Source organism: Canis lupus, chromosome 31 (genome assembly GCF_011100685.1).
Source record: "Canis lupus familiaris isolate Mischka breed German Shepherd chromosome 31, alternate assembly UU_Cfam_GSD_1.0, whole genome shotgun sequence".
NCBI classification, from domain to species: domain Eukaryota; kingdom Metazoa; phylum Chordata; class Mammalia; order Carnivora; family Canidae; genus Canis; species Canis lupus.
This window is the reverse complement of record NC_049252.1, coordinates 27,824,730-27,852,372: the sequence shown is the minus strand read 5'-3', so window position 1 is coordinate 27,852,372 and position 27,643 is coordinate 27,824,730. Positions and strand designations below refer to the sequence as shown.

The following is a 27,643-nucleotide window of genomic DNA, read 5'->3' as shown; positions in this document are numbered from 1 at the left end:
AGTACTATATAGTTGGGTTTATAACAGGACACTTAGAACGTTCAGTTGAGTGTATATAGACATGATATGAGTAACAATAATAGCATAGAAAGAGAGTAGGGAATGGAGTTAAGTTTCCATAACTTACTGGAATTGAGTCAGTGTAAATCTGAAGTGGATTCTGGTAAGTTAGGTTGTATATTACAAGAGCTAGGGAAATCACGAGGTGCCTATGTGGCTCAGTCAGTTAAGCATCAGACTCTTGATCTCAGCTTCAGTCTTGATCTCAGGTCGTGAGTTCAAGCCCCAAGTTGGCCTCCATGCTCAGCATGAAGCCTACTTAAAAAAAAAAAAAGTTAAATTCATTAAGGAAATCAAAGTTGTACAACAGAAAATACCCACTTAAGAAGAGGTATGAGGAAGGAATAGAGAGACAAAATAGTTATAAGATACAGAGAAAATGGAAAGGAAAGCAAAATGGCAGACATCCAACCATATTAATAACATCAAATGGGAAAAAATAACATTACATGGGAATGGATTAAACAATTTAACCAAAAGGCAGAGGTTGACAGACTAGAAAAAAAAATCTACGATCTAATTATATGCTGTCTCCAGGAGACACTTTTTTATTCAAAGATACAGATTGGGGGCAGCCCTGGTGGCTCAGCGGTTTAGCACCGCCTTCAGCCCGGGGCCTGATCCTGGAGTCCTGGGATCGAGTCCCGCATCGGGCTTCCTGCATGGAGCCTGTTTCTCTCTCTGCCTGTGTCTCTGCCTCTCTCTGTGTTTCTCGTGAATGAATAAATAAAATCTTAAAAAAAAAAAAGATACAGATTGGTTAAAAGTAAAAGATGAAAAAAGATATGTCATGCAAACTGAAACCATAAAAAATTAGGTAACTTAGATGAAATGAACAGAGACACAAACTATCAAAACTGACTCAGAAATAAATAGATAATCTGAATAGACCTACAACGAGTAAAGATGTTGAGTTAGTAATTTCCACAAAAAGGGGCGCCTGGGTGGCTCAGCAGTTGAGTGGCTGCCTTTGGCTCAGGGCGTGATCCCGGGGTTCTGAGATCAAGTCCCACATTGGGCTTCTTGAGTGGAGACTGCTTCCCCCTCTGCCTATGTCTCTGCCTCTATCTCTGTGTCTCTCATGAATAAATACATAAAATCTTAAAAAAAAAAAAAAGGTTCAAAAATTCCCCCAAAAGCCCAAGCCCAGGTGGCTTCAATGGCGAATAACATTGTAGAACACTGAGCTCACTGCCTGGCACAGAGCAAGTACCCAATAAAGGTCACCCTACATTGCTATTATTTTTCTATCACTTGATTTTCAAACGCTGTGTTCTACTTGCCTGCCATCTCTTGCTTGATTGTGAACTTCCTGAGGGCAAGGAATCTGTCTTATTCTTTATATTCCAAGTGCCCAGCGTGGTGCCTGGCCAGTGACCCAAGAGAGGTAGAGAGAAAATAATGTCAGAACTTGAAGGAGACATGCATCATATTCCAGTTCGGGGAATCTGGAAGATTCATGGAGAAGATTCATACCAGTCCTTGTCTCCTCAAGGACTGGTATGACTTTGTGTCAGCGGAGGATGGGCAATGTCCCAACAAAACTATAAAGGGCTAACATGGACAGGGCATCCAGGAATGCTTCAAGAAAGAAGAATGTTCAAGACATCTCAGCTTAGAAATACCTTTGTGGTCTTATTATTGGTGAGAAAACTCTCTGTTTAAAAACTTCCCATTTATCTTCCATCCCTTTTCTCTTTGACCCTGCCCTTTGCTTCTTTGAAGACCCATTTTCCTTCCCTGATCTCTGTTGAAATGCAACAGTTCCTCATTGGCACCTTCTTCCCAATAACCCTAAGGGGTATGTGCACGCATTGTCTCCATTTTACAGATGGGGAAACTGAGGGCCAATGAGGTTAGTAAATTGCCCAAGGTCCATAGTGAATGAATGGTGGCAGGGGAATCTGAACTCAGGGATCTGCCTCACTGACTGGCAGTCTTTGAGGAGCTTGGGCTGCATTGGATTTTGCTTCTGGTTCTTTTTATTCTCCCTCTTTGGTGAAAGTATAAACCACGTGTAAGACAATTTAAGATGATGATGATGATGATGATGATGATGATGATGATTAAAGATTTTATTTATTTATTTGAGACAGGGCAAGAGAGAGAGCGTGAGCAGGGCAGAGGGAGAGGGAGATGTGGGGCTCGATCCCAGGACCCAAGATCATACCTGAGCTGAAGGCAGATGCTTAACCGACTGAGCCACCCAGGCGCCCTGATAGTTTAAGATTACTCAAAATTGTTTTGATGTTGTACAGCAGAGGCAATTACCCACCCGTCCAGGACACAACATTGCTTCCAGGGCCAGCATGGCCATCTCACAGTCTGTCCTTGATGCTGGTATGCACATCGCTGGTCCCATGCCATGTCCAGGGGGTGGTGGCTGTTTGAGGGGTGGATACACACGTAAAGAGCAACAGGGGTGGGGTGTGAAGAGGAAGGTGGGCCAAGGGCCAGAGGTTGAGCCCTTCCTGACTCCGCCCCACACTGTGTGGCCTCATGTCTGCACCAAACACTGAGGGGTCTGAGTATTTTAAGTTTGAATCTGGTCTTCAAGATTCTTATAAAGGTATATTTGTCACTGTAGAGGAATTTACATAAAATTTACATATAAAATATGTAATATTCTTCTACATTTTAACTTCTACAGCATGACTTTAGTACTTGGCTATATGGTATGTGCTTTCTTCTCTCAGATCCTGCAAATGGTAGGGACAGACCTATCGAGTTCTATACATACCTAAAAAAACACAGTTTAATTTTTAGTCTTTTTTTTTTTTTTTACATGAACGGAATCATGATGTACGCTCGTTTGTTTTTACAATGTGCACTTTTCACTTAATAATATGGCTTCAAGGATTTTTCGTGTCAGGACACAGAGACCTATCCACTTCATGTGAACACATAATACAATGCATCTTTTTTTTTTTTTTCCCAGAACAGCTGGAATTCTTCCCAAGACATCTTCAATAAGAAAAGGAGCTCTGCTCATGTGTGATCGGAGGGATGGAAGCAAGACTGGAGTACCAGGACCCTGGGTGGAGACAAGCCTGGCTTGTACCCCTGACTCCCCCTCTGCTGACTGCACACACCTCACTCTCCCAGAGTCCGGAGGCTTTCCAGTCAGAGGCCAAGTCCTAAGGAAGGAAGTTCAGGAGCCCAGAGCTGGGAGGCAACTCACTGGGTCTGCACATTCTTCCTAGATTAGTAACACACATTCTCTTGCTAGTTCATTGTGAGCGAGTTGGGAGCGCTTTCCTTTTTCTCTTTTAGGGAGGTCATGTCACGATTCTACACACGCTTCTAATTGCAGTCCCCCCCCCCCCCCCCCACCTCCCGCCTCCCGCAGAAACGAATGGAGCATTTTCCAGGTCAGATTGGTGTTTAGTCATCTGGACACGAGTCCCCCCTTCCTCTTGCCTTAATCTTTCCCAGGCTGGATTCTGTCTTTGAAACAATAGGAAATGACAAGGTCTATTTTTCTTTTCTTGAAAGGACTCAAACCATGGAGTCATGAGTTGGAACGGAGAAAGTACGGGGAATGAATCTGTACCCCCAATAGGAAGTGACCAACTTTCCTCCTTTTGTTCTGCCCGAGTCCAGCGGGCTGAGCTCATGATATGCCAGAGAATTTGCTTAAAAGCAGGAAGGCGGCATGTTCACCTCAAGATAAATTCCCAGTTGGATTGTCTGTTGGACCCACTCTGAGATGCAGTCAGGCTGTGAGCGGTCTTCAAGCAAAGATTGGGAACCTTTCAAAGAGGGGGTCTGCTAGGAGAATTCCTGGGGCCCTGGATGATCTTAAGGCACCCCCTGTGAGCCAGTTACTAGATGAGCTTTCTAAGTGTTGATTTTTGGGGCGCCTGGGTGGCTCAGTGGTTGAGCGTCTGCCTTTGGCTCAGCTCGTGACCCTGGGGTCCTGGGATCAAGTCCCGCATCGGGCTCCCCCACGGAGCCTGCTTCTCCCTCTGCCTATGTCTCTGCCTCTCTCTGTGTCTTTCATGAATAAAATCTTTTTTAAAAATGTGTTGATTTTCATTTCTCTGACAGAATTAAGCTGTAATTTGCTATTTCCAAGATATTGTGCGTAACTGGATAGTGATCAGTCACATCAGAAGCAATTACTGTTCCAAGAGTTTGAGGCCAGGCCCTGCTGGCTGAGGGTGGGCTGGATAGGTGAGTCCCTTATCACCCGGGAAGGATGCTGCCCAAGGACTGTGATGCCATCCTTCCTGCCACGTGTCAGACTGGTCCCGTGGCCTGGAGCCCAGATCCACCTCTGGTGCCCTGCGCCGCCGTCAGCCTGTTTTCCCACGGCACCTCCCTACTCTGGCTCTTCCCCATTCCCAAACGTGCCCTTCCGGCTCCCACCTTCTGGCCTCTCACTGCTGCTTGTCTCTGCACCTCCCCACCTCGATTCACCTTTCAAAATTCTGCTTGTTCCAGGACACCTGGGTGGCTCAGTGGTTGAGCGCTTCCCTTCAGCTCACGGCGTGATCCTGGAGACTGGGATCGAGTCCCGCATTGGGCTCCCTGCATGGAGCCTGCTTCTCCCTCTGCCTGTGTCTCTGCCTCTCTCTGTGTGTCTCTCATGAATAAATAAATAAAATCTTAAAAAAAAATTCTGCTCATTCCTTGAGGACCAGGCTGAGCATCCTTGCCATCTCTCTTTGCTCTCAGGCCACCTGCTTTGACCATTTACTGTCATTCTTCTACCTTGTTTGTGAAGCCAGGACGTCCAGAGGATAAAGGAAAAGTCGGCTCTGCTCCTGGGTTCCATGGAGATGTGAGACACTGAAGGAAGACGAAGAGGAGGGGGGAAGGGAGTGAGATCGTGGTGACCCAGTCCCAGGGCAGTGGGGACAAGGCTCCTGAGGTGCGATGGGCCTGGCCTGACATTTCTCTGGACTCTTCCTTGGGTGCTGGTAGGCTGCTAGATTGGTGGGTGGGTGGCCGCTCTGCTAGGTAAGCCCCACTCTTCTCAAGAGACAAAGAAAGAGGAACTAGCGGCAGCCTCAGTGCCCCAAGGAGTGCCGGTGGCAGCAGCTGTGACAGGATGTGGCCAGGGCAGGGGAGGTGGACTGGGCTCCCGAGGCCGGGGCTCTGCAGTGGGTAGGAACTCACGAACATTGGGCTGCAGCTCCGGCTGGCTGCCTGTGCCTCACACCAGGGCAACAGAGGCCTCAGGCATCCCCCAGAAGGTGAGTGGAGGTGGTGTAAGTGGTACCCGGATCCCACACATCTGAGCCTGGGATCTGGATCTGATTTCACTGCCTGGTCGATGAGGCCCAAGGAAATACCTGCCGTGTTCACTGCAGTGAGTTGGGCTCATGTCTGTGTGTCTGAATGACCCACTGGCTCAGCATCCCCCAACAGAACCGTCCACCCTGTCCAAGCAGTAGCCACTGGCCATGTGGCTCCTGACCACTTGGAATGTGACTGGTGTGATTGGGAAGCGGACTTCTGTATTTCATCAACCGATTCGGATTTAAATTTAGACAACCACGAGTGGCTAGTGGCTCCATTCTGGACAGAGCTGCCTAGGATTGTCCACATCTGCCATTAGAGGCCGGCTCATTCATTCCCTGGGGAGCCAGCACGGCACCCCACAGACGAGGTGCCCGGTGATCTGAAATCCTAAAAAGGATGTGGTGACCTCGGGTTATTAGCCGGCTTCCTGAACTCCCTTGTGTGGTTGATGTTATCACAGCTCTTTCTTGCCTTATTTCCAACTAGAGACCAGCATGGCTTCTTAGTCAAGGCATTTAGTTGGAGTATTTATTTAGGATTTAATCTCCCGGGCTACCGTCCAGTCTTGGGATGGAGTTTGGCCAACTCTTCCCTGGTGGTCAGGCTTACAATGGGCTTCTTAAAGCCGAGTGACCGTAGTTCCGGGATCGTGACTGCCCTGTCAGGCCCGGGCGTGGCCATTTAAGGCCATGCGTGGGAGACTCCACAGTGGACCTGGCTGAGGAACCCAGGGAAGGTCCGGCCTTGACACTTGCATCCTAGGCCTGCGGACAGTTGTTCATCTCTACAAAGTCTTCTCCAAAGTAGGGCCCAAGGGGGTTGCCTTATCCCCTCCCTTGGAAGCTTGTTCTGATTTGCCCTTGAATTCTGTCCCAGTCTCTGGGTGCTAAGTGACACAGCCTTGGCCAGGCTGGCCGCTGCTGCTGGGGAGGAAGCATAATTGATGATCAAACCTTTACCTGTAGTGTTGTTCGTACTGCGCGTGAAGCACGCTCACCCTCAACACCCCTAGGAAGGGGGGGGATTGTTGTTATGGCCATTTGTTGGCAGAAGAAACTGAGGCCCAGATGGGTCAGCTCAAGATCAAACTAGGACCAAGTCAGAGCAGAGGCTGAGGGGCAAGAGGGCAGGAGGGGAAACCCTGAGTCTGGGACGGAGCGGTGCCCACGATGGTTGGTTGGCCATTGGTTGGCCAAAGTGTTCCAGTGTCCGGGTGGAGGCAGGGAGCGGGGTGCAGGCTTCAGGGCCGCGGCGCTTTCCAGGAGGTCCAGGCTGGGCAGAGTGGGCTGCTGGGAGGGGGACCGGCTGCAGCCCCAGGGAGAAAGTGGACCAGAGCCCCCACTCTGCTCCCCCCACCTCAGGCCATGGTTCCCCCACAGGTAGCCTGGAGCTGGTATCTGGGGACCCGCAGAGAAGACCAGGGCAGAGTGGAACGGAGCTCGTGTGGGCACCCCCCTTCCACAGCTCACCAGATCCGAGACTGGCTCCTTCCTGGCAACGCTTGATCGTGGGAAGGGTACTGGTGATCCTTGGGGTCCGGCTCCCACTGTGGTTGCGAGTGACATGGTGTCAGCAGCGTCGGACAACAGGAACCGGGACGTGGGCCCAGGTCCACAGACCCTCACCCTGCGTGGTGGGGTGGTTTCCTGAGATGGAGGTTCTTGCACAGGTGATTTTGATGAAGGAGTGCTCGAAGGAGGAATTCTGGTGGGAAATCACTTTGTTCAGGGGCCCCTGGGTGGCTGTGGGTTAAGCGTCTGCCTGTGGCTCAGGTCGTAATTTCAGGGCCCTGGGATCAAGCCCCACGTTGGGTTCCCTGCTCAGCCGGGAGTCTGCTTCTCCCTCTGCCTCTGCCCCTCGCCCTCCTTATGCTCCCCCCATCTCTCAAATAAATAAATAACAATCTAAAAAAGAAAGAAAGTGGGACCCCTGGGTGGCTCAGTGGTTGAGTGCCTGCCTTTGTTATTGTTGTTGTTTTTTTTAAGATTTTATTTATTAAAAAAAAAAAAAGATTTTATTTATTTATTTATGAGAGACACAGAGAGAGAGGCAGAGACACAGGCAGAGGGAGAAGCAGGCCCCATGCAGGGAGCCTGACGTGGGACTCAATCCCAGGTCTCCAGAATCACGCCCCAGGCCAAAGGCGGCACCAAACGGCTGAGCCACCAGGGCTGCCCCAAAGTTGTTTTTTTGTTTTGTTTTGTTTTGTTTTGTTTTGTTTTGTTTTTTTAATAATCTCTACACCCAACAGGGGTCTCAAACCCAAGACCCAGAGATCAAGAGTCACTTTCCCTTCTGTCTGAGCCAACCAGGTGTCTCGAGCACCTGCCTTTGGCTCAGGGCGTGATCTGGGTCCAGGGATCGAGTCCCACATTGGGCTTCCCACGAGGAGCCTGCTTCTCCCTGTCTATGTCTCTGCTTCTCTCTCTGTCCCTCATGAATAAATAAATAAAATCTTTTTTTAAAAAAAGAATGAAGTCTATTTTAAAAAAGAAAGAAAGAAAAAAAGAAAATCACTCTGTTGAGAATGATTGTGTCCCCCCCCAACCGCCAAAATTCATATGCAGAAGTCCTAACCCCAAATATGGTGGTGTTAGGAGGTGAGGCCTTTAGGTGGTGATCAGGCCCTGAGGCTAGAGCGCTCACAAATGGGATTAGTGCCCTCATGAGCGAGGCTCCAGGGAGCTCCCCTGTGCCCTCCACCGTGGGAGAAGATGCTGGCCGTGAGCCAGGCAGAGGGCCCCCACCCCACCGTGCTGGCACCCCGGCCTGGACCGCCAGCCTTCAGAACCTTGAGAAAGACATCTCTGTCGTTTCTAAGCTGCCTGTCCCCGGCATTTTGTCACAGCAGCCTGAGCAGACCAAGACCCAGACGACGAGGGCCAACTCTGCAGGAAAGAGCCAGGCCTGGGCCATCTGCAGCTGCCCTGCAGCCACCAGGGATCTGGCCAGGACACAGCATCATGCACTGCACAGTTGTGGGGTAAGCAGTGGGCAGGTTTCGGGGCTTCCCAGTGCCTGCTTGGGGCCAGGGTGTGTGCTGCTTCTCCCTAAAGTGGCCCCGAGTGCTCGGCTTCCCCAGAGTACCAGCAGCCCCTCTAACAAACAAGCTCACTCAATCCAGAAGGGCCGAATTTCCCAGCAGGCAGCTCATGTCTGGAGAGTCGGCGTTTGCAGCGAGTAACCGAGGTAGTGGCATGCACAACCCTCCCGCCGAGGCCTGGCTGCTTGTCATGGGACTTCCAGGACCCCACAGCTTAGAAAGAGAGGGGTGTCTGTTGCCCAGAGATGCATAAAGCCGAGGAGGAGGAGCAGCAGCCGCATGCACCCCACACTCCCTGGGTGGACTGCCACCCCGGAGCTTCCTCCAGCCACCACGCTCCATCAGCAACCCTTCATCCAAATCTGGTTTGGTCCTCTTCCTCCCGGGCTCCGTGCCCATCCAAACACATTCTCAGCAGGATCCTTCAGGCTCTGTCCGTGAGAAGAGCGTGGCATTCTTCTTTGAGGCTCAGAAAATGCAAATAAACAGCTCATTATATTTGCACAGGCCAAAGAGTGGCCCTCGCCTTGGTGGGCCTGTCCTCCTACTCCCTCCTCAGGGGTCCTGGGAGGAGTGTGCATGTGTTTGTGTGTGTGTGTGTGGGGGGGGTCAAGGGTGGGGGTTGGCAGTCAGGGAAGACTCAGATAACGGAAAACCTGACTGTGACATTCAACTTTACGACTGAGGTCCATGTGGGCAAAGCACTTTCTCCGACTGGTCAGGTGAAACCCTTCAGCTGCCATGTTCTCTACGGCCCCAAGAAGACAGTCATCAGATGGACAGGACTGGTGTCAATGGGGCCAGAGAAGACATGCTGCTTGAAAGCTGGATATGGAGACAATGGGGACAGGCTGCTCTAGGAGCTGGGACCAGACCACAGTGCTCCTTGCTGGGCTCAGGGAAATGAAAAGACAAGGGTTCCCTTTGATCAGAACAAAATCCTCATGAAAAAGTTAAACAATGAGGCCATGTGTTCACTTCATTCTCTGCTGTGACCTAGAAGAGATTTATCTCTTATGCCAGATTTAAGACCTGTCATTCCCAGGCCCCGTCAAATTCTCCCAGGACCCTACATTACGGAGGACTCAGTTACCTGGAAGTAACTGAGTAACCTAGTAACCCTAGGATTAAGTTTAGGGTTAGAGTTAGGGGTTAGGTTTAGGGTTAGGGGTTAGGGTTAGAGGAGTTTCAGCCTGTGTCCAAACCAGGCCGGCGTGTCTGGAGGACACATCTCTTGGCCAATATTCCTACCTTCCAGCCTTTTTGGGGGTCAGTGTTGGGAGGGTCAGTTTGAAACAGCAGAAGTAGGGGGTAAGGGAGGGGATGTCACTCGGACCCGCCTTCCCTCTCCCTTCCCTCTGTTGAATGGAAACCATAGGATTTCTCAACAAGTCTGCAGTCCTCGATTTGTATGTGGTCTCACTGCTATTAAAATACAGCACTCAGGCGTTTGCGGAAACGTATGCACAGTAGCCAAGAGTGGAAACCACCCAGATGTCCACCAACAGAAGAATGAACACCCAGAACGTGGTCTGTTCATACAATGGAATATTTTTTGGCCATAAAAAGGCTTGGAGCCCTGATACACATGGGCGATCCTTGAAGACCCGATGCTAAGTGGAAGAAGCCAGTCGCAAAAGGCTACACCTTATGTGATTCCATTTTTATGAACTTTCCAAAATGTGTAAATGCAGACAAAAGGCAGATTGGTAGCTGCTGGAGGGCTGGAGGGAGGGAGGGATGAAGAGTGACGGCTTAGGGTAGGGGGTTTTATTTTCAGGGGCTGAAACTATTTTGGAGTAACAGCTGGTGGTTGCGCAGCATCCTGCCCGTGCCAAATGCCACACATGGACTAGGCGCTTTAAAATGGTGACTTTAAAAAAAATAAATAAATAAATAAATAAAATGGTGACTTTTATGTTATGGGAATGTCGACTGTGCCACAGACTAAATGCTTGCATCCTCCCAAAACTCGCATGTCAAATCCTAACGCGATGGTATGTAGGGGAGGAACCTTCGGGAGATGCTTGGGCCATGAGGGTGGAACTCTCATGAGTGGGCTCAGTTCCCTTATTAGAAAGGCTTCAGGGAGCTCCCTCACCTCTTCTGCGCTGTGAGGACACAGTGAACTAGGAAGCCAGCTCTCACCAGACACCGTGTCTACCTGCACTTTGATCTTGGACTTCAAACCTCCAGAACCCTGAGGAATAGGTTTCTGTTTTTTATAAGCCATGCAGTTGGTGGGATTTCTGTTGCAGCAGCTCAAATGAATGAAGATAAACTGGATGAAAAAATCTAAACAACAAAAAAATCTAAACAAGACTGCAGACCTGTCCTCAGTGCAGGCATCGGGGCTGGCGGATGACTCCACACCCACCCTTTCCTGCTTTCCTCGGATGGGCTCTTCACCCTCGGGCCCTGGGCGACTGAGAGAAAAATGCCTTCTCTGTACCCAGCATTGCTTGGGTTCCTGAAGGGACAGCTAGTATTCCCTGATCACCTCATCGCTAGGTCCATTCCAGCACTTTCTACCATGTGAACTGGGTCCCCAGGACTAGCCTGTCAGCTTTCAGCTTCCTCATCTGCAGATGCCAGCTTGCCGGGTGGATGTAATGATGACGTAAGACAAGGCAGAGAGCTCGTTCATAGAGGGCATAGGAGATGGATAAAACAGCATCATTTTTATACTCTCAGCCCCACTGGGACAAAACACAAAAAAATCTTATTCCAATCCACAGTTTCCTGTCCACCAGGGGGAGCTGTCCAAAGGAACCCCTCCCCACTTCTCCCATCAGGAATCTGTTTCCTCACCTTTTTTTTTCTTCTGCTCCCCTGCAATGATTTGAAAGGTAACTCCACGGGATCCAAGGGTTGCTGCGTCAGCTGACTGACCACTTTTGCCACTGGAAGCTCTGCAGCTCTAAATTCTAAATCAGGAATTTGCAAGCTTTTCCTCTCAAGGGCAAGTAAGTACATATTTTAGGCCTTGGGGACCATATTTTATTTACAACATCAGGCAAATGCCTGCTAGGAAAGGCATTTATATTGTGAGCTAGGGAAGGTTTTTATATTTTAAAGTGATTGATAAAAAAAAATAATATGTGACACGTGAAAATGAAATCAAGTTAGAAATTTCGGTGTCTCTAAATAAAGCTTTATTGAAACACAGCTACATTCATTCATGGTGTATTAGCTACGAATGGCTACCTGCGAGCTTCGGTGGCGGAGTTGTGTAGTCATGGCACGAACCACGATGCCTAAAATGTTATCTTGCCCTTAAAGAGAAACTTTGCTGACCCCGTCCTAAACAAAGAGCATTGTTAGTGATTAAAATCCACCGCCAGTGAACACGCAGTGGAAGGATTCAAGCTCGCTGTCCTGTGTATCAATACAATTTTTTTTTAATGGAAGTAGAGGGACCTCCTGTTTACTCATCTGTCATGGGATGATGGCACTGTCTCGTGAAGCTGTGTGTGTGGGGGGGGGGGGTGTAGTAAAGGACTTAGTACATGAGAAGCAGCTAGAGCAGTGCCTGGCATTCCAAGTGCCTGGCATTCCAAGCACTCAATAAACGGGCATTCTATATTCATGTATAACAATAAATTTAAATAAATAGAGAAAACAAAGACTTCCCTCCCAATTTATTTTGAAATGTGCTGTAAACAGTGTGAAATGTCCCTTTAATAGCTTCTGGCTTCACCAGTATTGGATGACATGACAAATACTCCTTCATAGAAGGTACAAGTGAAACAGAACCAGAGGGGCATTTGGGATCCTTCCCTCCTCACAAAGTGTGGTTGCATCCAGACGCATCTCTTTTTCAATAGAACTGGCCGAAATTTCTTGGGAGTGAAGTGTCCAAACCACTGTTCATCCATATTTCCTGGATGATTTGCTCCCTGCGCTCAATCCTTTCTGCCAGCTCCGCAGCTTCTATGGAACTGTAGACGGGATACGAAGTCCTACAAAACCCAGACAGTTCCCCTGGAAAGTCAGAGTCCGAGGAGTCCTCCTCCCCCTCCTCATCCTCGCTGTCTTCTTCAGCCTTGTCACTTTCTGGCACCAAGGGCTCCCTCGCCAGCTGCAAATCCCTGAGGTCCTTGACGCAGGACACTCTGATGACCAAGGCACACAACGTGAGCGCCAGACCGATGCAGACACTGGACACGAAGAGCAGGGCTGCTCTCTCTGGGTGGGCTGTGGGGGAAAGGACAGGTCAGGAGTTGGGGGAAGCTGTCAGATGTCACCAATCCAAAGTCCCACAGAAGCAGAGGTCTGCCCAAACCGGCAGCGAATGCAGAATGCCAGTCCCGGGCAGTGTCTTTGAGACCATCCTCACCTATCTGATCCTGTACCCTCATCAGTTAAAAAAAAAAAAAAAGGTTTTGAGCATAGATAGTCAATGTGGGTATGTACATTAGAGGACACATGGCAGGGGACCTCAGCGGCTGGACCCCCGGAGTGCAAACTGTGATGTGCTACTCACTAGCTGTGTGATTCGGGCCAAGTTATGTGACCCCTCTGTGCTTCAGTTGCCCCACCTGGAAAATGGAGCTAATAGCAGCTTCCTGTTATACCGTTAATTCCTGTAACACTCTCTGAATGTTTCCGGACACATAGTAGATGCTCAATAAACTGTTAGCCATCAGGAGTAAATTGTGAAAAATCAATTTATAGATAAAGTATATATATATATATATATATACACACACACATATATTTATGTAATTACTAAAATAGTAGATGTTAGCAAAGCTCTGTTTTTTTTTTTAAGATTTTATTTATTTACTCATGAGAGACAGAGAGAGAGAGAGGCAGAGACACAGGCAGAGGGAGAAGCAGGCTTCCCGGCAAGAGCCTGATGTGGGACTCAATCCCAGAACCCAGGATCACATCCTGAGCCACGTCAACCACTGAGCCACCCAGGCATCGCAAAGCTCCTTTTCTTTAGACTAAAAAATAAATATAAATAAAAGTTCTGGTAGTTTTTCCGACATCCAAATGATGGTATGATAATAATAATAATAGAAACAATGCTAATTTGTACTACATAATCAGGTCTGAGTCCTTAATAGGTTTAATCCTTATATTAACCCAGCACAGAAAGGACTGTGCATTACTCCCCCCATCTTTTAATTATGCACCCCTTAAGGGGTGAGCACTCCCTCTCTGGGAAATAATGATCCAGCATACTCCCTCAAAATATAAAATAGGAGTTGGAGATGCCTGGGTGGCTCAGGGGTTGAGCATCTGGCTTTGGCTCAGGGCATCATCCTGGGGTCCTGGGATCGAGTCCCACATCAGGCTCCCTGCATGGAGCCTGCTTCTCCCTCTGCCTGTGTCTCTGCCTCTCTCTCTCTCTCTCTCTCTGTGTGTGTGTCTCTCATGAATGCATAAATAAAATATTTAAAAAAGAAAAGGACATAGAAGTCTGAGTTCAAAGGGATGTGTCTTGGGGAGGGGCAGCGAGGTGTGTTTGTAGGGCTACTAATAATGATAGGTTTTTCCTAAGGGTCCAGTATTTTGAAGATTTGGTCAAACACAGCCACGCATCCTTTGCAAGACAAGGAAGGGCTGTTTTCCTTTCTGGGTGAGGAGGAGGAATGAGGATGAGGCTGACACGTGGGAGTAAGTCATTAAGCAACAACACAAAATGATGGGAAGACCAGAGGCTCTGAAGCAACCAGACAGATGTTTCTCCTTCTCTGCCCACACATCACAGCCTCCGCTGGGAGTGGACTCATCACTTCTGACTTCACTCCCCCTTCTTGTCTCTTTGGATGTCCCCTTCTTCTCCCTGCTGCACCCACCCCACCCGCCCCAAGCCTCCCAGCCTCTGTCTTCCCCAATCTCCCCATTCTTGGGGCACCCTACTGTTGGCTCTGGAGGCAGCCACTTCCCTCTCCTCCTGCCCCCCCAGAAAACATAAACCTTGAGCCTCATCAACAGCCATGCCTGCGGCATCATCTCTGTAGCACTGTGGGTGGGGAAACTGAGTCCCACCTGTGTTCTTTCCAGCCCCCCACAGTTCAGGACAGGACCAGCTCCAGAGAGAAAGACTCCCATGATGGTCTAGCTCCCGAGAAACCATCCCCACCCATGTTCCTCCTATCCTCTGAGAAGCTCGGGCATTCCCAGCAGCTGTGCAGTGGGCCAACCTGGTCCTCACCCGCCGGGGACAGAGGAGGGCTCAAGATGTGGCTCTGCCCAGACAGGCAGGCTACCTTCTCCTTCCTTCCTCCCTGCTTCCTTTCTTCCTTTCCTTTCTAAGGACTCTAGGTGAACTGAATTAAATTAGTCACAATCCTTAGGGTAGGACACATCCTCCTCATCAGTCACTACATGGTCCTCCTACTTTATGTTGGTTTATTTAATGAATAATTTTGAATTCCATAATCGGCACCTCTCGAGCCTTGACAACAGCCTGTCCATTCCCCCTCCCAGCTTCCCTCCGACAAGGTAACTACCTCTGAACTCCACAGTCATTACCCCCCTGCTTGTGTCTTTATAAGTTTACTGCATCTCTATATATTCCAAAAACATTTATGAAAAGAGTATAATGTCACAGATCGTGTTTGGGACCTAATGTTTTGGGGTTTTTAACTTAATATGCTGTTGCCTTATTGTCATTCTAGTTCATTGTCCTGACTCTACTGTAGCTTTATTCATTCACTCCCCTGCTGGGAGATATAACCTGGCTTATTGTCAGGTTCCTACCATGTGGGCGCCGTAGCCGGCACCAGTCCTATAAATGTCCCTCATGTGCACATACAGGTGTTTCTCTTGGGTCCTGACCTAGGAGGGAGTTGGGTGATGTTTAAGGGATGTCAGTTTTAGGAAATATGGCCAATGGTTTCCACGGTGGCTGCAGTGTCAGAGGAATCCTGCAAATCCACATCTCCTTCGAGCACCTGCTAGGAGCAGATTTTTAGGTTTTTTCCAGTCTTCTGGGTATAACATCGTATCTCACTAGGGTCTTGAGTTTCATTTCCCCTGATCCTGAATTACACCTCTTCAGGTGTCTACCTCTTCAGATGGTTACGTAGTCTCTCGTCTCAGCATGCTGGCTCAAGTCAGGTACCCCCCTTTCTTTGTGTTGGGTTGTTTGCACTTCTCCTCTTACAGAAAGATTCTATATAGTCTCTATATATTCTTAAAAATAACCACTGGACAGTTTATATATTGTGAATATCTCCTGGCAAGTGGCTTGTATTTTCATTTTCATTAAGATGCCTTGCGATTGAATAAACTTATCTGAAAACCAGGAATGATACCTCTGCCCTACTCCATTTCCTCCCCACCCCATGCCCCTTTCATGCATCTTCCCACTGTAGCCCCTGCAATCTTTTTAAAAATGCACATTGGACCACATCACCACCCTACTTGACACCACTAAAAGGCTCCCCTCTTCTCATAAGCTAAAAATCAAATCTTGACCATAGCCTACAAAGCTTGCTAGGACCCAACCCCTGCCCTCCTCCCCAAGTTCAACTCCAAAGGCATTCCTCCCTCCATTTCTGTTTTCCTGCCACACGGGCCTCTCTCCATTCCTCATGGGAGCCAGATGGCTTCACACCTTGGTGCTTTTGCACGTGCTGATCCTTCTGCTTGGAATATTCTTTTATCCTCTTTCGTTTGGACCTCTATGCCCCCACCCCCAGGTTGGGCCAGGTCCCCCTGTCAGTAGGTCTCATAGCATCTGGAATGTCACTAAATCGCTGAGCATGTTTTGTCCTTTCTCATCCCATAGAATGAAAACTCCATGAGGGCAGGGGCCCAATTGTCTTGTTCTTGACCAAATCCCTAGCACCCAGTGTAGAGCAGGGATTACACAAACACCTGCCGAGTGCATGGAAGGAGGGGTTGTGGATCTAAAGTCTGAGGCTTGGTGCCTTGTGGGTGGAGATTCCATAATGTCCATTAGCTTTCTTCCTCTCTCCCTCTGCTCCTGGGAAGTAAGGGTCTGGATTCTATTGCATGGAGAGCTTCTCACGTATCAGATTCTAGGTGCCTCCTGGCTCAGGTATGCCTCCTGCCAAGAGATCGGTCTCTAGGCCACGTCTACACCATGAGAGCCAGTGATCAAAGACGAAAAACATGGCAACTCTTAGCAAAGCCCATTGGAGCAAGGCTTCCCAGTCATCTGAACTCAACTCATTCGAAGCCACAGAATCACCAGGTCTTAGTTTGATGGAAAATGAAGGTGAGGGGCCTGACCCTCCTGAGGCAGCCGTGTCACTTGTCCAAAGCCACCATGGGGCTGGGACCTCAAGCTCATGCCCGGGCCCTCTCCACAGCCCCCCTGCTTTACACTGGGGGCACATCATCTGTTTTTCCAGAATCAATTGGACCACTTTAGGCTTTCCTAACCCCTTTCCTATCTATGTATTCCAGAAAGATAGAATCTTAAACAGAATTCCAGAAAGATAGAATCTTAAACAGAATCTTAAACTATGCTATCTATAGTGTTTTCACTCCAGCCTCAGCTGGTTCATCACAGGGTTACTTGAACAACTTTAATTTCATCAGCCGTAGTAAGTTCACAGGAACCTCTCTAAATGGAGGCCTGTGGCCTTGAAGGCTCCTTGACCCTTAGATCTCTGGTCTGGAGCCAACATGAGCTCCAGCTCCAACTTACTGTGTCCAAATAAGACACCGAGAGGCCAGGGCCAGGGTTCCACCTCCGGGGGCCCTGCTACTATTGGGGGAAAGCACAAAGTAGACTGGGCACTGGTCTGACAGTGCTGATGGATGTGATCATAACTTTCTGTCACGGAACCAGAGATTAGAGACCGTGGGAACACATCAGAATCCACACCTATGTGACAAGGCGGTGCTGATTTCCAATCATCCTCCCTGACAGGGGATCATGTAACTCTGACTTTGGAATGTGTTATTATGCTTCTATTTCAATGTGGGTTTGTCTGGTGGCCTAGAATTCCTTTCATATAAAACAACGATGCCTCCGCATCTCAGGAGAAGCTCTGCTTTCTGACCCGTGACCCCAGCTACCCTAGTTACCCCAGGTAACCCGTGCACCCAGACAGTCCACAGCAAGCTCTCCCAGGGGGCCAAAGACAGCACTAGAGGCAAGTGACAGAAATATTAGGACACCAAAGTCATGCTTGCAGGTAGATGTGGGCTAAACACACAGAACAAGCAGATGTCAGTGAAATACTTATTAGGTAGAGAGAGTCAGGTTCTGAGCAAGATTGTCCAAATAAGGCTCCTTAAGCACAGTCTGCTAGGGTCTGATAGCTGAGCCAGCTAATAAGCTGCCTTCCCCAAACCCAACACACACACACACACACACACACACACACACACACACACACTCCTTTCTGTTTCTCTAATTTCAGAATCTTTCTATGGGCTCCTTCAAACCCATGATCTAGATTCTAGAAGGATCAAGGTCTACATGGTTAGGATAAGGGTAAAGTTCAAACATGGCTAAAACAATGTCTCACTATTGGGGACAGTTTTACAGGTCACTGAAATGGCCAAAAGAGAAATCTGGGTGTCAGAGACCCCTGGACATTCTCATGCCCATTTTGCCAACCCCTGTGTTCTAAAATCCTGGGACAAGCTCCTTGGTTTTGGTTTCCAGTCCACTTGTCCCCCATGTGTATGTGACAGTGCCAATGTGTCAAAGCCACTTGTAGCCCGACCTGGGGAAATGTCCTTTTGGATTCACCCAATCTACTGAATATGAAGCTGATTTTTCCAGAACCTGCCCTGCTCACTCTCAGCTCCAGCTGCTCCTGGTGGTGGCTTCTTCTTCAGACAAGCCTCCTCCTCATGCCTTTTGGGGATGGATGTGCCTAATCAATCCTCAATAAAACCAAGTAACAGGCTATGAAGTCCTTGCATTTCTTTGACTACCTATAAATAGCAAACACGGGGTGATAATAAGATGCAGGACAGCTCATGACACCACATGAAGATTCATCATCTACTCATCTATTAGCTACCAACTGGGCATGCATCCTGTGCCCGCCTGTCCTGGGCCCTGGGTGTGACAAATAACTAAGGAACAAACATTTTCCCTTAAGATGTTAATGTCTAGCAGAGAGATGGGTGCTAATGAATAAATCCTTCGTATGATTTCTGGGAGTAATGAGTATGCAAAAGGACAGCCAAGGATGGAAGGGAGTAATTCAGATGACGTCCATCCCTCAAGATCCTGAAGGGCATCCTTTGTCAGAGAAACCAGAGCAGGGGTCTTGGATCTGCTGAGTCTGAATCGTGGCCGCGCTGGTGTCCACACTGTGGCCTCAGGCAAATGGCTCAACTCTTAGGACCCTTAGCTTCTCTATGTGCAGAATGGGAGAACAGAGTCCTCTTGCTCAGGGTCTTTGCTATGGACTAGATTGCATCCCCCCCAAATTCATATGTTGAAGGCTTACCCTCCAACATATTTGGAGATAGGCCCTATATGGAGGTAATTCAGGTTAAGTGAGGTTATTAAAGGTGGGTCCCTGATCCAGCAGGATCAGTGTCTTTATAAGAAGGGATGCCGGATGGGACGCCTGGGTGGCTCAGCAGTTAAGCATCTGCCTTTGGCTCAGGGTGTGATCCTAGGGCCCTGGGATCGAGTCCCACATCAGGTTCCCTACATGGAGCCTGCTTCTCCCTCTGCCTGTGTCTCTGCCTCTCTCTCTCTCTCTGTGTGTCTCTCATGAATAAATAATTTTTTCAAAAGAAAAGAAGGGATGCCGAGAGCATTCTCTCTCCCTATTTCCCCCTCCTTCCTTTCTTCCCTCCCTCCGTCCTTCTCTCTTCCTCTCTCTCCCTTCCTCCCTTAATCTCTCTTTCCCCCTCCTCTGTCTCTGTCTCTATCTCTCTATTTCTCTTTCTCCCTCTCATATGAGAAGGCAGCTGTCTAGAAACCAGGAAGAGAACTCTCACCAGAAACTGACTCTGCTGGTACCTTGATTTCTAGCCTCCAGAATGGTGAGAAAATGAATTTCTGCTGTTGAAGCTGCCAGCCTACAGTGTCTTGTCATGGTGGCCCAAGCTGACCAACCCAGTTGTCAAGAAGAACTGATGAGGCCCAGCATGGCCACAGCTCAACGAGCAAATTCATCTTTGCTTCTGGTTAATCATTATTCCCTGGAGGATGTTCATGATGCTTCTCCTCCAGGGGGCAATCCAGAGACTTTGAAAATATGGGGTTATTTTTGACAATAAAAATCCTTACATCTCTGAACTCTGATAAGGGTGGCACAGAGCTCTTGGGCTTCCACTGCTGGGTGACCAGGATATTCATGGGGTCCAGAGTGGGGAGCCCTGTTAGAAAGAGTGGTGGGCTGGGAGATGCAGAGCCTGCCAGAGAGCAGGTGTGGGGGAACCAGAAGAACAGAACATTAACAATGGTTATGTTTAAGCCTTGAGATGAGGGGGGAGTTCTATTTCTTGCCTCCTTCCTGTGTTTTCTACCTCAGGCACACTCCACTTTTATACATAAGGAAGGGAAAGACCTCATGCATGTTATCAGGAACAGCAACAAATGGAAGTGTGCTTGAAGTGATTTGAAGGGTTCTCCCTTCAAATTTTTAGATTTTTAGAGGAAGCCAACAATGACACCACAAACACTCAGGAAGACTATGGATGTGGAAAGACGATGGAAGCGCAGAGGATCCCAAGACTTTCGATCTCCTGTGTTGGGCTGTTTCTTTACACCTTTATTTTCCTCTGAGGAAGGCCCTGGCACGCCATGAACAGTAATGCCATAATGCAGTATATTAGCACCAATCTAACCAAAGGCCTCAGAGGTTTTGGCCTCCCTGAACAGAGTCAGGCGTGCATTGCCGAAACTTGCAGAGTCGACACTTCAAAAATCCGGTCTACGCTAAGGTGAGCAGACAGGGCAGGTGAGGAAAGATGGTAGGTGCCATCCCCTCACTGACGAGCAGTTCTGGCCCTGCAGGTAAGGAGGGCTGCTTCTGACTGATCCTTGGGGGGAGGATTATCAGGGAAAACTTGGCAACCATGAGAAGTAATGCTGGTGACTCAGGAGGGGACGCTGCCTTTGCAGAGCATGACCCATTTTGTTTACTAAGTGATCTTTTAACTCCATTTTCTTCCAGCCAAGGGTGGGATTCAATAATCCTCTGCCCTTCCCAAATTTTGAGAGCTGGGGAATGCATTCCTCGGGTTCCTACTTTTCAAAGCAGAAAATACTCATGGAACCCAACTCCTGGGCGTGTGACTTTATCTGTTTGCCTCCTCCCCATGTGTGTTCTCTCGTGCGTAGCCTGGCTGGAACCGTATCTGAGTCCAGGCCTCTGTTTTCCCAGATCTTAGCAAGCCCCCAGCTGCTGAGTCAAACTTAAAGTCCTTTTTCTTTAGCTCTTATAATTAAGCATCACATCTGTTAGTAAGACCTCAGTAAAGCCGTTAGCATTCTAGGAAGCTTCGATCCATTGACCTACCTCTAATGTAAGCAAATGCTGCCAGAGAATTGCTAACAATAACTCCATCTTTCCTCAGAAGCGTCGGTTCCCTTGGGTCAAAGTTTATACCTGTTTCATAACAAAACGCAAAACCGATTAATGACAACTGTTCACAGTATGCCTTCTGCTCCCAGCCCAGGACTGCCATAATAAATAAAAAGTCACAGAAATCAAATAAATGGGCCTCTGACTGAATTACAGAAAGCTAAGCCAGGAAAAGCATTTAGTAAATAGTCTCTGAAAATATTAAATGATACCAGGGATTTAGAATTTCTAAAATGTGCTGGTTCCAACTTCAAGGGCCACTCATCCACCCTACTACAGAAGGGGACAAATGGATTTTCCCATCCTAAGAGCAACAGACTCATCATACCTCTGGGAGGCATGATAAAGGTTTACCTAATCACAGAGCTTCTGTGTGTGCTATTGACCATTGATGAGATGGGAGGGGACATTATGGAGGGAGATTGTGCAGGGCTACTTTTTTGGAAATAACAGCAAAATGCAGGGCAGGTCTGGTTTCAGATGCCTGGTTACACTGCTGTGCTAGAGCTCAGTGAGCTCCTGATGGGCAGCCTGAGAGTTCTGGCGGCCCCATAGGATGTCAGGCAGGTCTAAGAAAAGGTGGCCCAGAGCTCTTGGGCCTCCACTGCTGGGGGACCAGGATATTCATGGGGTCGAGGGGGGAACCCTGTTAGAAAGAGCAGCAGGCTGGGAGATGCAGAGCCTGGCAGAGAGCAGGCTTGAGGGGAACCAGAAGAACAGAGCATTAACAATAGTTATCGTCAAGCTTTGAGATGAGGGGCGAGTTCTATTTCTTGCTGCTTTCTTATTTTCCACGTCAAGAATATTTAATCTTATACTTAGGGCCCAAAGACCTCAAATATGTAATAAAAGTAACATAAAACAACCTCTGAACACACTAAGTGCAATATCTTAGATGTTCTACAGCAACCTGGGAGTTTCCATTAGGAGCCCCAAGGGTCTGAATTCCATTCTAGATTTGATTAAAAAAAAAAACAACACACACACTAACACACAAAAATGTTCATCCCCCTCCTATTCACAAGAGCCCAGTGAAAACCGAGGGTGGAGGTGGCATGTGTTTGGAGGCCCTCAGGTCCAGCCTGGGTCTGGCTCACCCAGGTTCCCGGTGGAGTCATCTTTCCAACAAGATCATCATATAATCCAAGAGCCCCAAATCTGTTTCTGAGCAGATCTCCTTTTCCAAGTGATATTTTGTTAAGAAATCGGAGGGGAATGGAAGGAGGATTTATTCCACTTATAATTTGAAACACAACACAGTCGGCCACCATTTGCAACCGATCGCCCCAGCACTGCCATTGTCGGAGCTGGTAACTCCAGCTCACCTCCTGACATCCCCTTTCATTCCAACCACTGGGCACCCGACTATGGTCACGTGGGGCTGTTTACCTTTACTTAAAGAGAAATGCTGGTAGTAAGCCATAAAAATTACCATATTCACCATCTTTCTTCTTCAAAGAAGGTTTTAGATTAACAATGGCTGGATCGATCGCTGTGAGTATGTTCTTGGGAACTAAAAACCAAAAGAGAAATATTTTAAATACATTGTACATTATATATATATATATATATATATATATATATATATATTACATAAATAAAGATTTTATTTACTTATTCATGAGAAACACAGAGAGAGAGGCAGAGACATAGGCAGAGGAAGAAGCAGGCACCCCGTGGGGAGCATGATGCGGGACTTGATTCCAGGACCCCAGGATCACGCCCTGAGCCAAAGGCAGCTGCTCAACCACTGAGCCACCCAGGTGCCCCTTAACATATTTTTTTAAGTGCAATGAGGATAAGATTTTTAAAAAATCCATTTTCAAATCAGTACATAAATTACTCACTCTGCTTGTCAGATACACTCACACACACATATATGAATGGTACCTCTGTGAGCATCAAATGTCCCAGAAAGGTAAAATTTTGGAGAACAAGTAAACAAGATACGGTATATCTACCCAATAGAATAATTAGCAATAACAAAGAACAAAGTCCTAGCACCTGCTACAACATGGATGAACCTCAAAAACATTATGCTCAGTGAAAGGAGCCAGACACAAAAGACCATACGTGGTGTGATCCCATTAATATGAAATATGCAAAACAGGTAAATGCATAGAGACAGAATATAAGTTAGTGCTTCCCTAGAGTCAGGGGTGGAGATGGGGAATGACTGCACATGCGTATCAGAGAACTTTGGGGATTACGGATGGGTTTTACAATTAAGTGGCCGTCGTGCAGCTAGCTCTGTAAATTTACTAGAACTCGTTGATTGTTTTTGCTAAATATGGGTGAACCTTAGGACATGTAAATCACAGCTCAAATAACACTATTAACTTTAGGGGCGCCTGGGTGGCTCATTCGGTTGAGTGTCTGACTCTTGGTTTCAGCTCAGGTCATGATCTCAGGGTCATGAGATCGAGCCCTGCGTGGGGCTCTGCGCTCAGCGCGGAGTGGGCCCCCACCACACTCCCAAGCTCTCTCTCTCTCTCTCTAAATAACATTTAAAAAAAACCAACAACACTGTAACTCTGAGCATAAACTTCCCTGAGATACAGTGAAACAAAATGACTGTAATCAACTGAGGATCCACCACAGACGTTTCCTGGATCCAACTTTGCTTTGCACCCACAGCTCTGAGTCCTTGCTTCCTTAATGGGCCTGAAGAGAATTCCAGGGCTGCGTGCAAGAATGATGCTCTAGGTATTTTAAGAGCAACAGAAAGAAGAGAAGAGGGCAGAGTAAAAGACACTTTGGGGAGATGGTTAAAGATTCTAGCAAATGGACCTAAAGAATAAGCCATCTCATCTCAAGATGCCCCTGGTAAAGTAGACGGGATGGTAGCACGTGGAGGGCAAAGCAAGAATTCTGAAGGGGGATCCCTGGGGGGCTCAGAGGTTTAGGGCCTACCTTCAGCCCAGGGCATGATCCTGGGGTCCTGGGATTGAGTCCCACATCGGGGTTCCTGCATGGAGCCTGCTTTTCCCTCTGCCTGTGTCTCTGCCTGTGTGTGTGTCTCATGAATAAATAAATAAAATCTTTAAAAAGGGGGGAGGGGGGATCCCTGGGTGGCTCAGCGGTTTGGCGCCTGCCTTTGGCCCAGAGCACAATCCTGGAGTCCCGGGATCGAGTCCCGCATCGGGCTCCCTGTATGCAGCCTGCTTCTCCCTCTGCCTGTGTCTCTGCCTCTCTCTCTCTCTCTCTCTCTCTCTCTCTCTCTCTCTCTCTATATATATATATATATATATATATATATATATATCATGACTAAATAAATAAATCTTAAAAAAAAAAAAAAGAATTCTGAAGGCCAAGCGCACCACAGCCAGCCAGGAGAAGGGGTAGGAAACCAAATATTTTTGCTGCAGAAAATCATTTATTTTTGTTTGTTCTTTAGCCCAGCTGGTATCTGGAGAAGTGGCAACAGGAAACAGTGAGCCAACACACACCTCGCAAGTTCAGCTGAACTGAATTTTTTAAAAGAACTGATAAGACACCTTCCGCAGCAAGAAAACCTCATTTCCTTTTTCAAACTAACTTCTTTCGGGGGTGTCCCAGGATCAATAACCAGAGAGCATTCCTAAATGGTGCACCTGCCGTGCGCGGAGACCCTGGCGCCTTCGTGCCCATCGGCAGGGAGAGTCACACGCAGGGCTGTAAGGTGATGGTGACGGGAGGGGTGGAAGCTGTCCAGGGACCCCGAGGGACACCCTTCGGCTGAGCCCAGCACATCACTGATTCTGGGACCAGGGCAGCGCCCCCAGAGAGCTGAAATCGTGTTGCCACAGAATGCTTTCTGATGAAGCAGCCTCTTGGTCATTCTGCACCCCGAGAAGGACGCCCCTGATTCCTCGGCAGAAGCAAGCCCTCCTGCCAGGGTGGCACCGCTTTCACACCTGTCCCCTGGCTTGTTGTCAGGATGCAGCCTGCACTGGCTGGGCTCGCTGCAGATGCCAGAGGCCTTGTGGTCTGGGAAAGAGGAAGAGCTCAGAGAGGAAGGACAGTGTAGACGAGCTTTGCAGAATAACCAGGCCCTTATCAGACATCCCATTGCCTGGTGGGATGCAGGCTCATGTCAGCAAACGGCCCTGCTTGGGGGAGAATCTCTAAGAACTTGAAAATAACAGGTGTCAATGCACCTGTCAGATTCCTCCATCTCCTTGTTTCAAGGATGAAGATGGGGCTGGGGCGCAATTTACTACCACCCCTCAGACCTGCCTCTCTCCATTTTTTTTTATTTATTTATTTATTTATTTATTTATTTATTTATTTATTATTTATTTATTTATTTATTATTTTCTCCATTTTTAGATGCGTTTGTAAAAAGACCAGCGACCATTATTCACGGAGCTCTCAATACGTCGGGCCCCGGGCTCATGCTTAACCAGGACATTTTGTGCAGTGTCCACGGGGCCCCTGTGAAGCTGTGTAGCATCCCCATTCCTGCAGACGGGACAACTGAGGCTCCGAGACGCACCGCTCCCCTAGGAAGATGTGGCCCCTCCGCGCCTGGTCTTGCGCACACGTGCCCTCGATCTTTCCCTGATGCTTTGGGGTCCATGGGACGCTCAGCCTTTCAGGAACTGGATAGAGGATCAGAAAGATGACAAAGTGATTTCCACTCGGAAATCTGTCCCTGAGAGTCTGTTTAGGTAAAACCAGAGGTGACTCGCTGAATTGGGGCAAGGCACCCACCTCGACTTCTTTTCTTTTCTACTCCCCCGGCCCCCATATAAATCTCTGTGCCAAGCGTGGGTCAGTGCAGATGTTAAGAAAGAAGTTTCCACAGGTTGAACGTAGCGCCCCAAAGGATTCTTCGTGTCAGAGACAAGCACGATGTCTCTGCTTGACTTCCCCTCCTTTTCAGGAGGAGCCCAGACTGCATGAGCACCTGCAAATCCTGGCACATCCCCATCCTGCCTGTCCTCAATTCTGGCACCTCCTATCTCGGTGCCCTCACACCCTGGCACCACATCCCTCTTGTCTCCCAAATTCTGTTACTACATCCCTCTTCTCCCCAAATCCTGGCACCCATTCCCCTTGCCCCCAAATCCTGGCACCTGTTCCCCTTGGCCCTAAATCTTGGGACCACCATCCTTCCTATCTGCCAATCCTGGCACCCACCTGTCTGCCCCCTCTCCTGGGAGGAGCCGGGAGCCCCTAGGCTGAGGTCCACGTGTTTCTGTGCCTCTCAGGAGTGACCAGGGTGGGGATGCTGGCCGTGCCTGTGTCTTGGTGACCCTGGAGTACTAGCGGCTGTGGACACGGAGAGATCCCTCCCTGCAGATGTGAGGGGCGGAGCTGAGTTTTCCTGGTCCGGCTTATCCTATTAGGAGGAAAGTCTGAAGCCAGCATGTCCAAGAAGTGAGGCTCGTGGTTAAGCTTGGAGGGAACACACACACAGAGGGGACCTCATTTAGCAAACCGCTGAAGAGGAGCAGTGCAGTGATGCATCCCAGCCGGTCGGTGTGCCCTGTGCTGAGCGGTCTGACATTTGCCAGACGTGCAGCCTGCAGTGGGAAGAGCAAGAGGCCCACAGCCTGAATCACGCCCCAGGGCTCCGCAGAGATGCGGAAATCCTCTGCCCTGCCTAAGCCAGGTGGGAGAGAGAGCCAGGATTAAATGAAGCTCTATAAAATAGGGAGGAAGGGTCTTTTTTACTTTTTAAAAAAAATATTTTATTTATTTATTTATTCATGAGAGACACAAAGACAGAGAGAAGCAGAGACAGAGGCAGAGGGAGAAGCAGGCTCCCTGCAGGAAGCCCGATGCGGGACTCGATCCCGGGACTCCAGGATCATGCCCTGGGCCAAAGACAGGCACCAAACTGCTTGAGCCACGCACGGATCCCCCGGAGTGTTTTTTTTTTTTTTTAAGATTTTATTTATTTATTCATGATAGTCACAGAGAGAGAGAGAGGCAGAGACACAGGCAGAGGGAGAAGCAGGCTCCATGCACCGGGAGCCCGATGTGGGACTCGATCCCGGGTCTCCAGGATCGCGCCCTGGGCCAAAGGCAGGCGCCAAACCGCTGCGCCACCCAGGGATCCCCGGAGTGTTTTTTTTTAAATGCAAACTGATTATGTCCCCTGAGACCACTTGTCCAGGGCTCTCCAGCGCCCTTGGCTAAAAGCCTAGCCTGCCCTCCCCTCCCACTGCCTTCACTTTGCTGACTCCCCCCCACCTGGTCTCACTTGCTTCTAATGCCACCTCCCGCAGGAAGCCCTCCTGGTCCCCCAAGTCCCCAGAGCAGAGATCATACTGCCCACTGTAATTTCCCCTGCCCCCCCCACCATAAGGCGCAATCAGGGTTACTGTGGGTGAGGCATCCCTGCCCCACTGCCTGGGTCATACTAGAGACGGATGGCATGTGTTCCTATAGAAATGAGGACTAGGGCAGCCCGGGGGGCTCAGCGGTTTAGCGCCGCCTTCAGCCCAGGGCGTGATCCTGGAGACCCAGGATTGAGTCCCACGTCAGGCTCCCTGCATGGAGCCTGCTTCTCCCTCTCTCTGTCTCTTATGGATAAATAAGTAAAATCTTAAAAAAAAAAAAAAAAAAAGAGGACCTAGAGCTTGACGTCCAATACTTGTTCCTAATGCACCTCTGCCCCCCCACCCTTGGAGTGGGGTGTCCTCACCCCTGTGTGGACTTAGGGGAACAGCAAATCTGGGTAGAATAGCAAATCTGGACCAGCTGCTGGAGTTAGAAGCAGGGTATTGGAGTAGACATCTATGGGGTGGTTCTTCCCTGACCCTCTTACGTAGGAGCATCTTGACTTGGGTAGAGG

The 27,643-nt window shown here is 48.7% G+C and overlaps 1 protein-coding gene across 11 annotated transcripts in view; it reads right to left on the bottom strand.

Annotated features, from left to right (window-relative positions):
- Positions 1–11,491: 11,491 nt before the first annotated feature.
- The window catches only part of EVA1C (eva-1 homolog C), an 80,011-nt gene continuing 63,859 nt past the window's right edge, over positions 11,492–27,643 (bottom strand). For 7 of the 11 annotated variants that reach the window (XM_038581365.1, XM_038581361.1, XM_038581357.1 and 4 more), the window contains 3 exons: positions 22,286–22,366; positions 20,788–20,877; positions 11,492–12,550 (listed from right to left, as the gene is read on the bottom strand). In XM_038581365.1, the coding sequence (XP_038437293.1) occupies positions 12,174–12,550; positions 20,788–20,877; positions 22,286–22,366 (548 nt within the window). In that variant the 3' untranslated portion in view covers positions 11,492–12,173. The remainder of the gene's footprint in view (positions 12,551–20,787; positions 20,878–22,285; positions 22,367–27,643) is intronic. The other 4 variants (XM_038581362.1, XM_038581358.1, XM_038581360.1 and 1 more) reach the window with 2 other exon arrangements.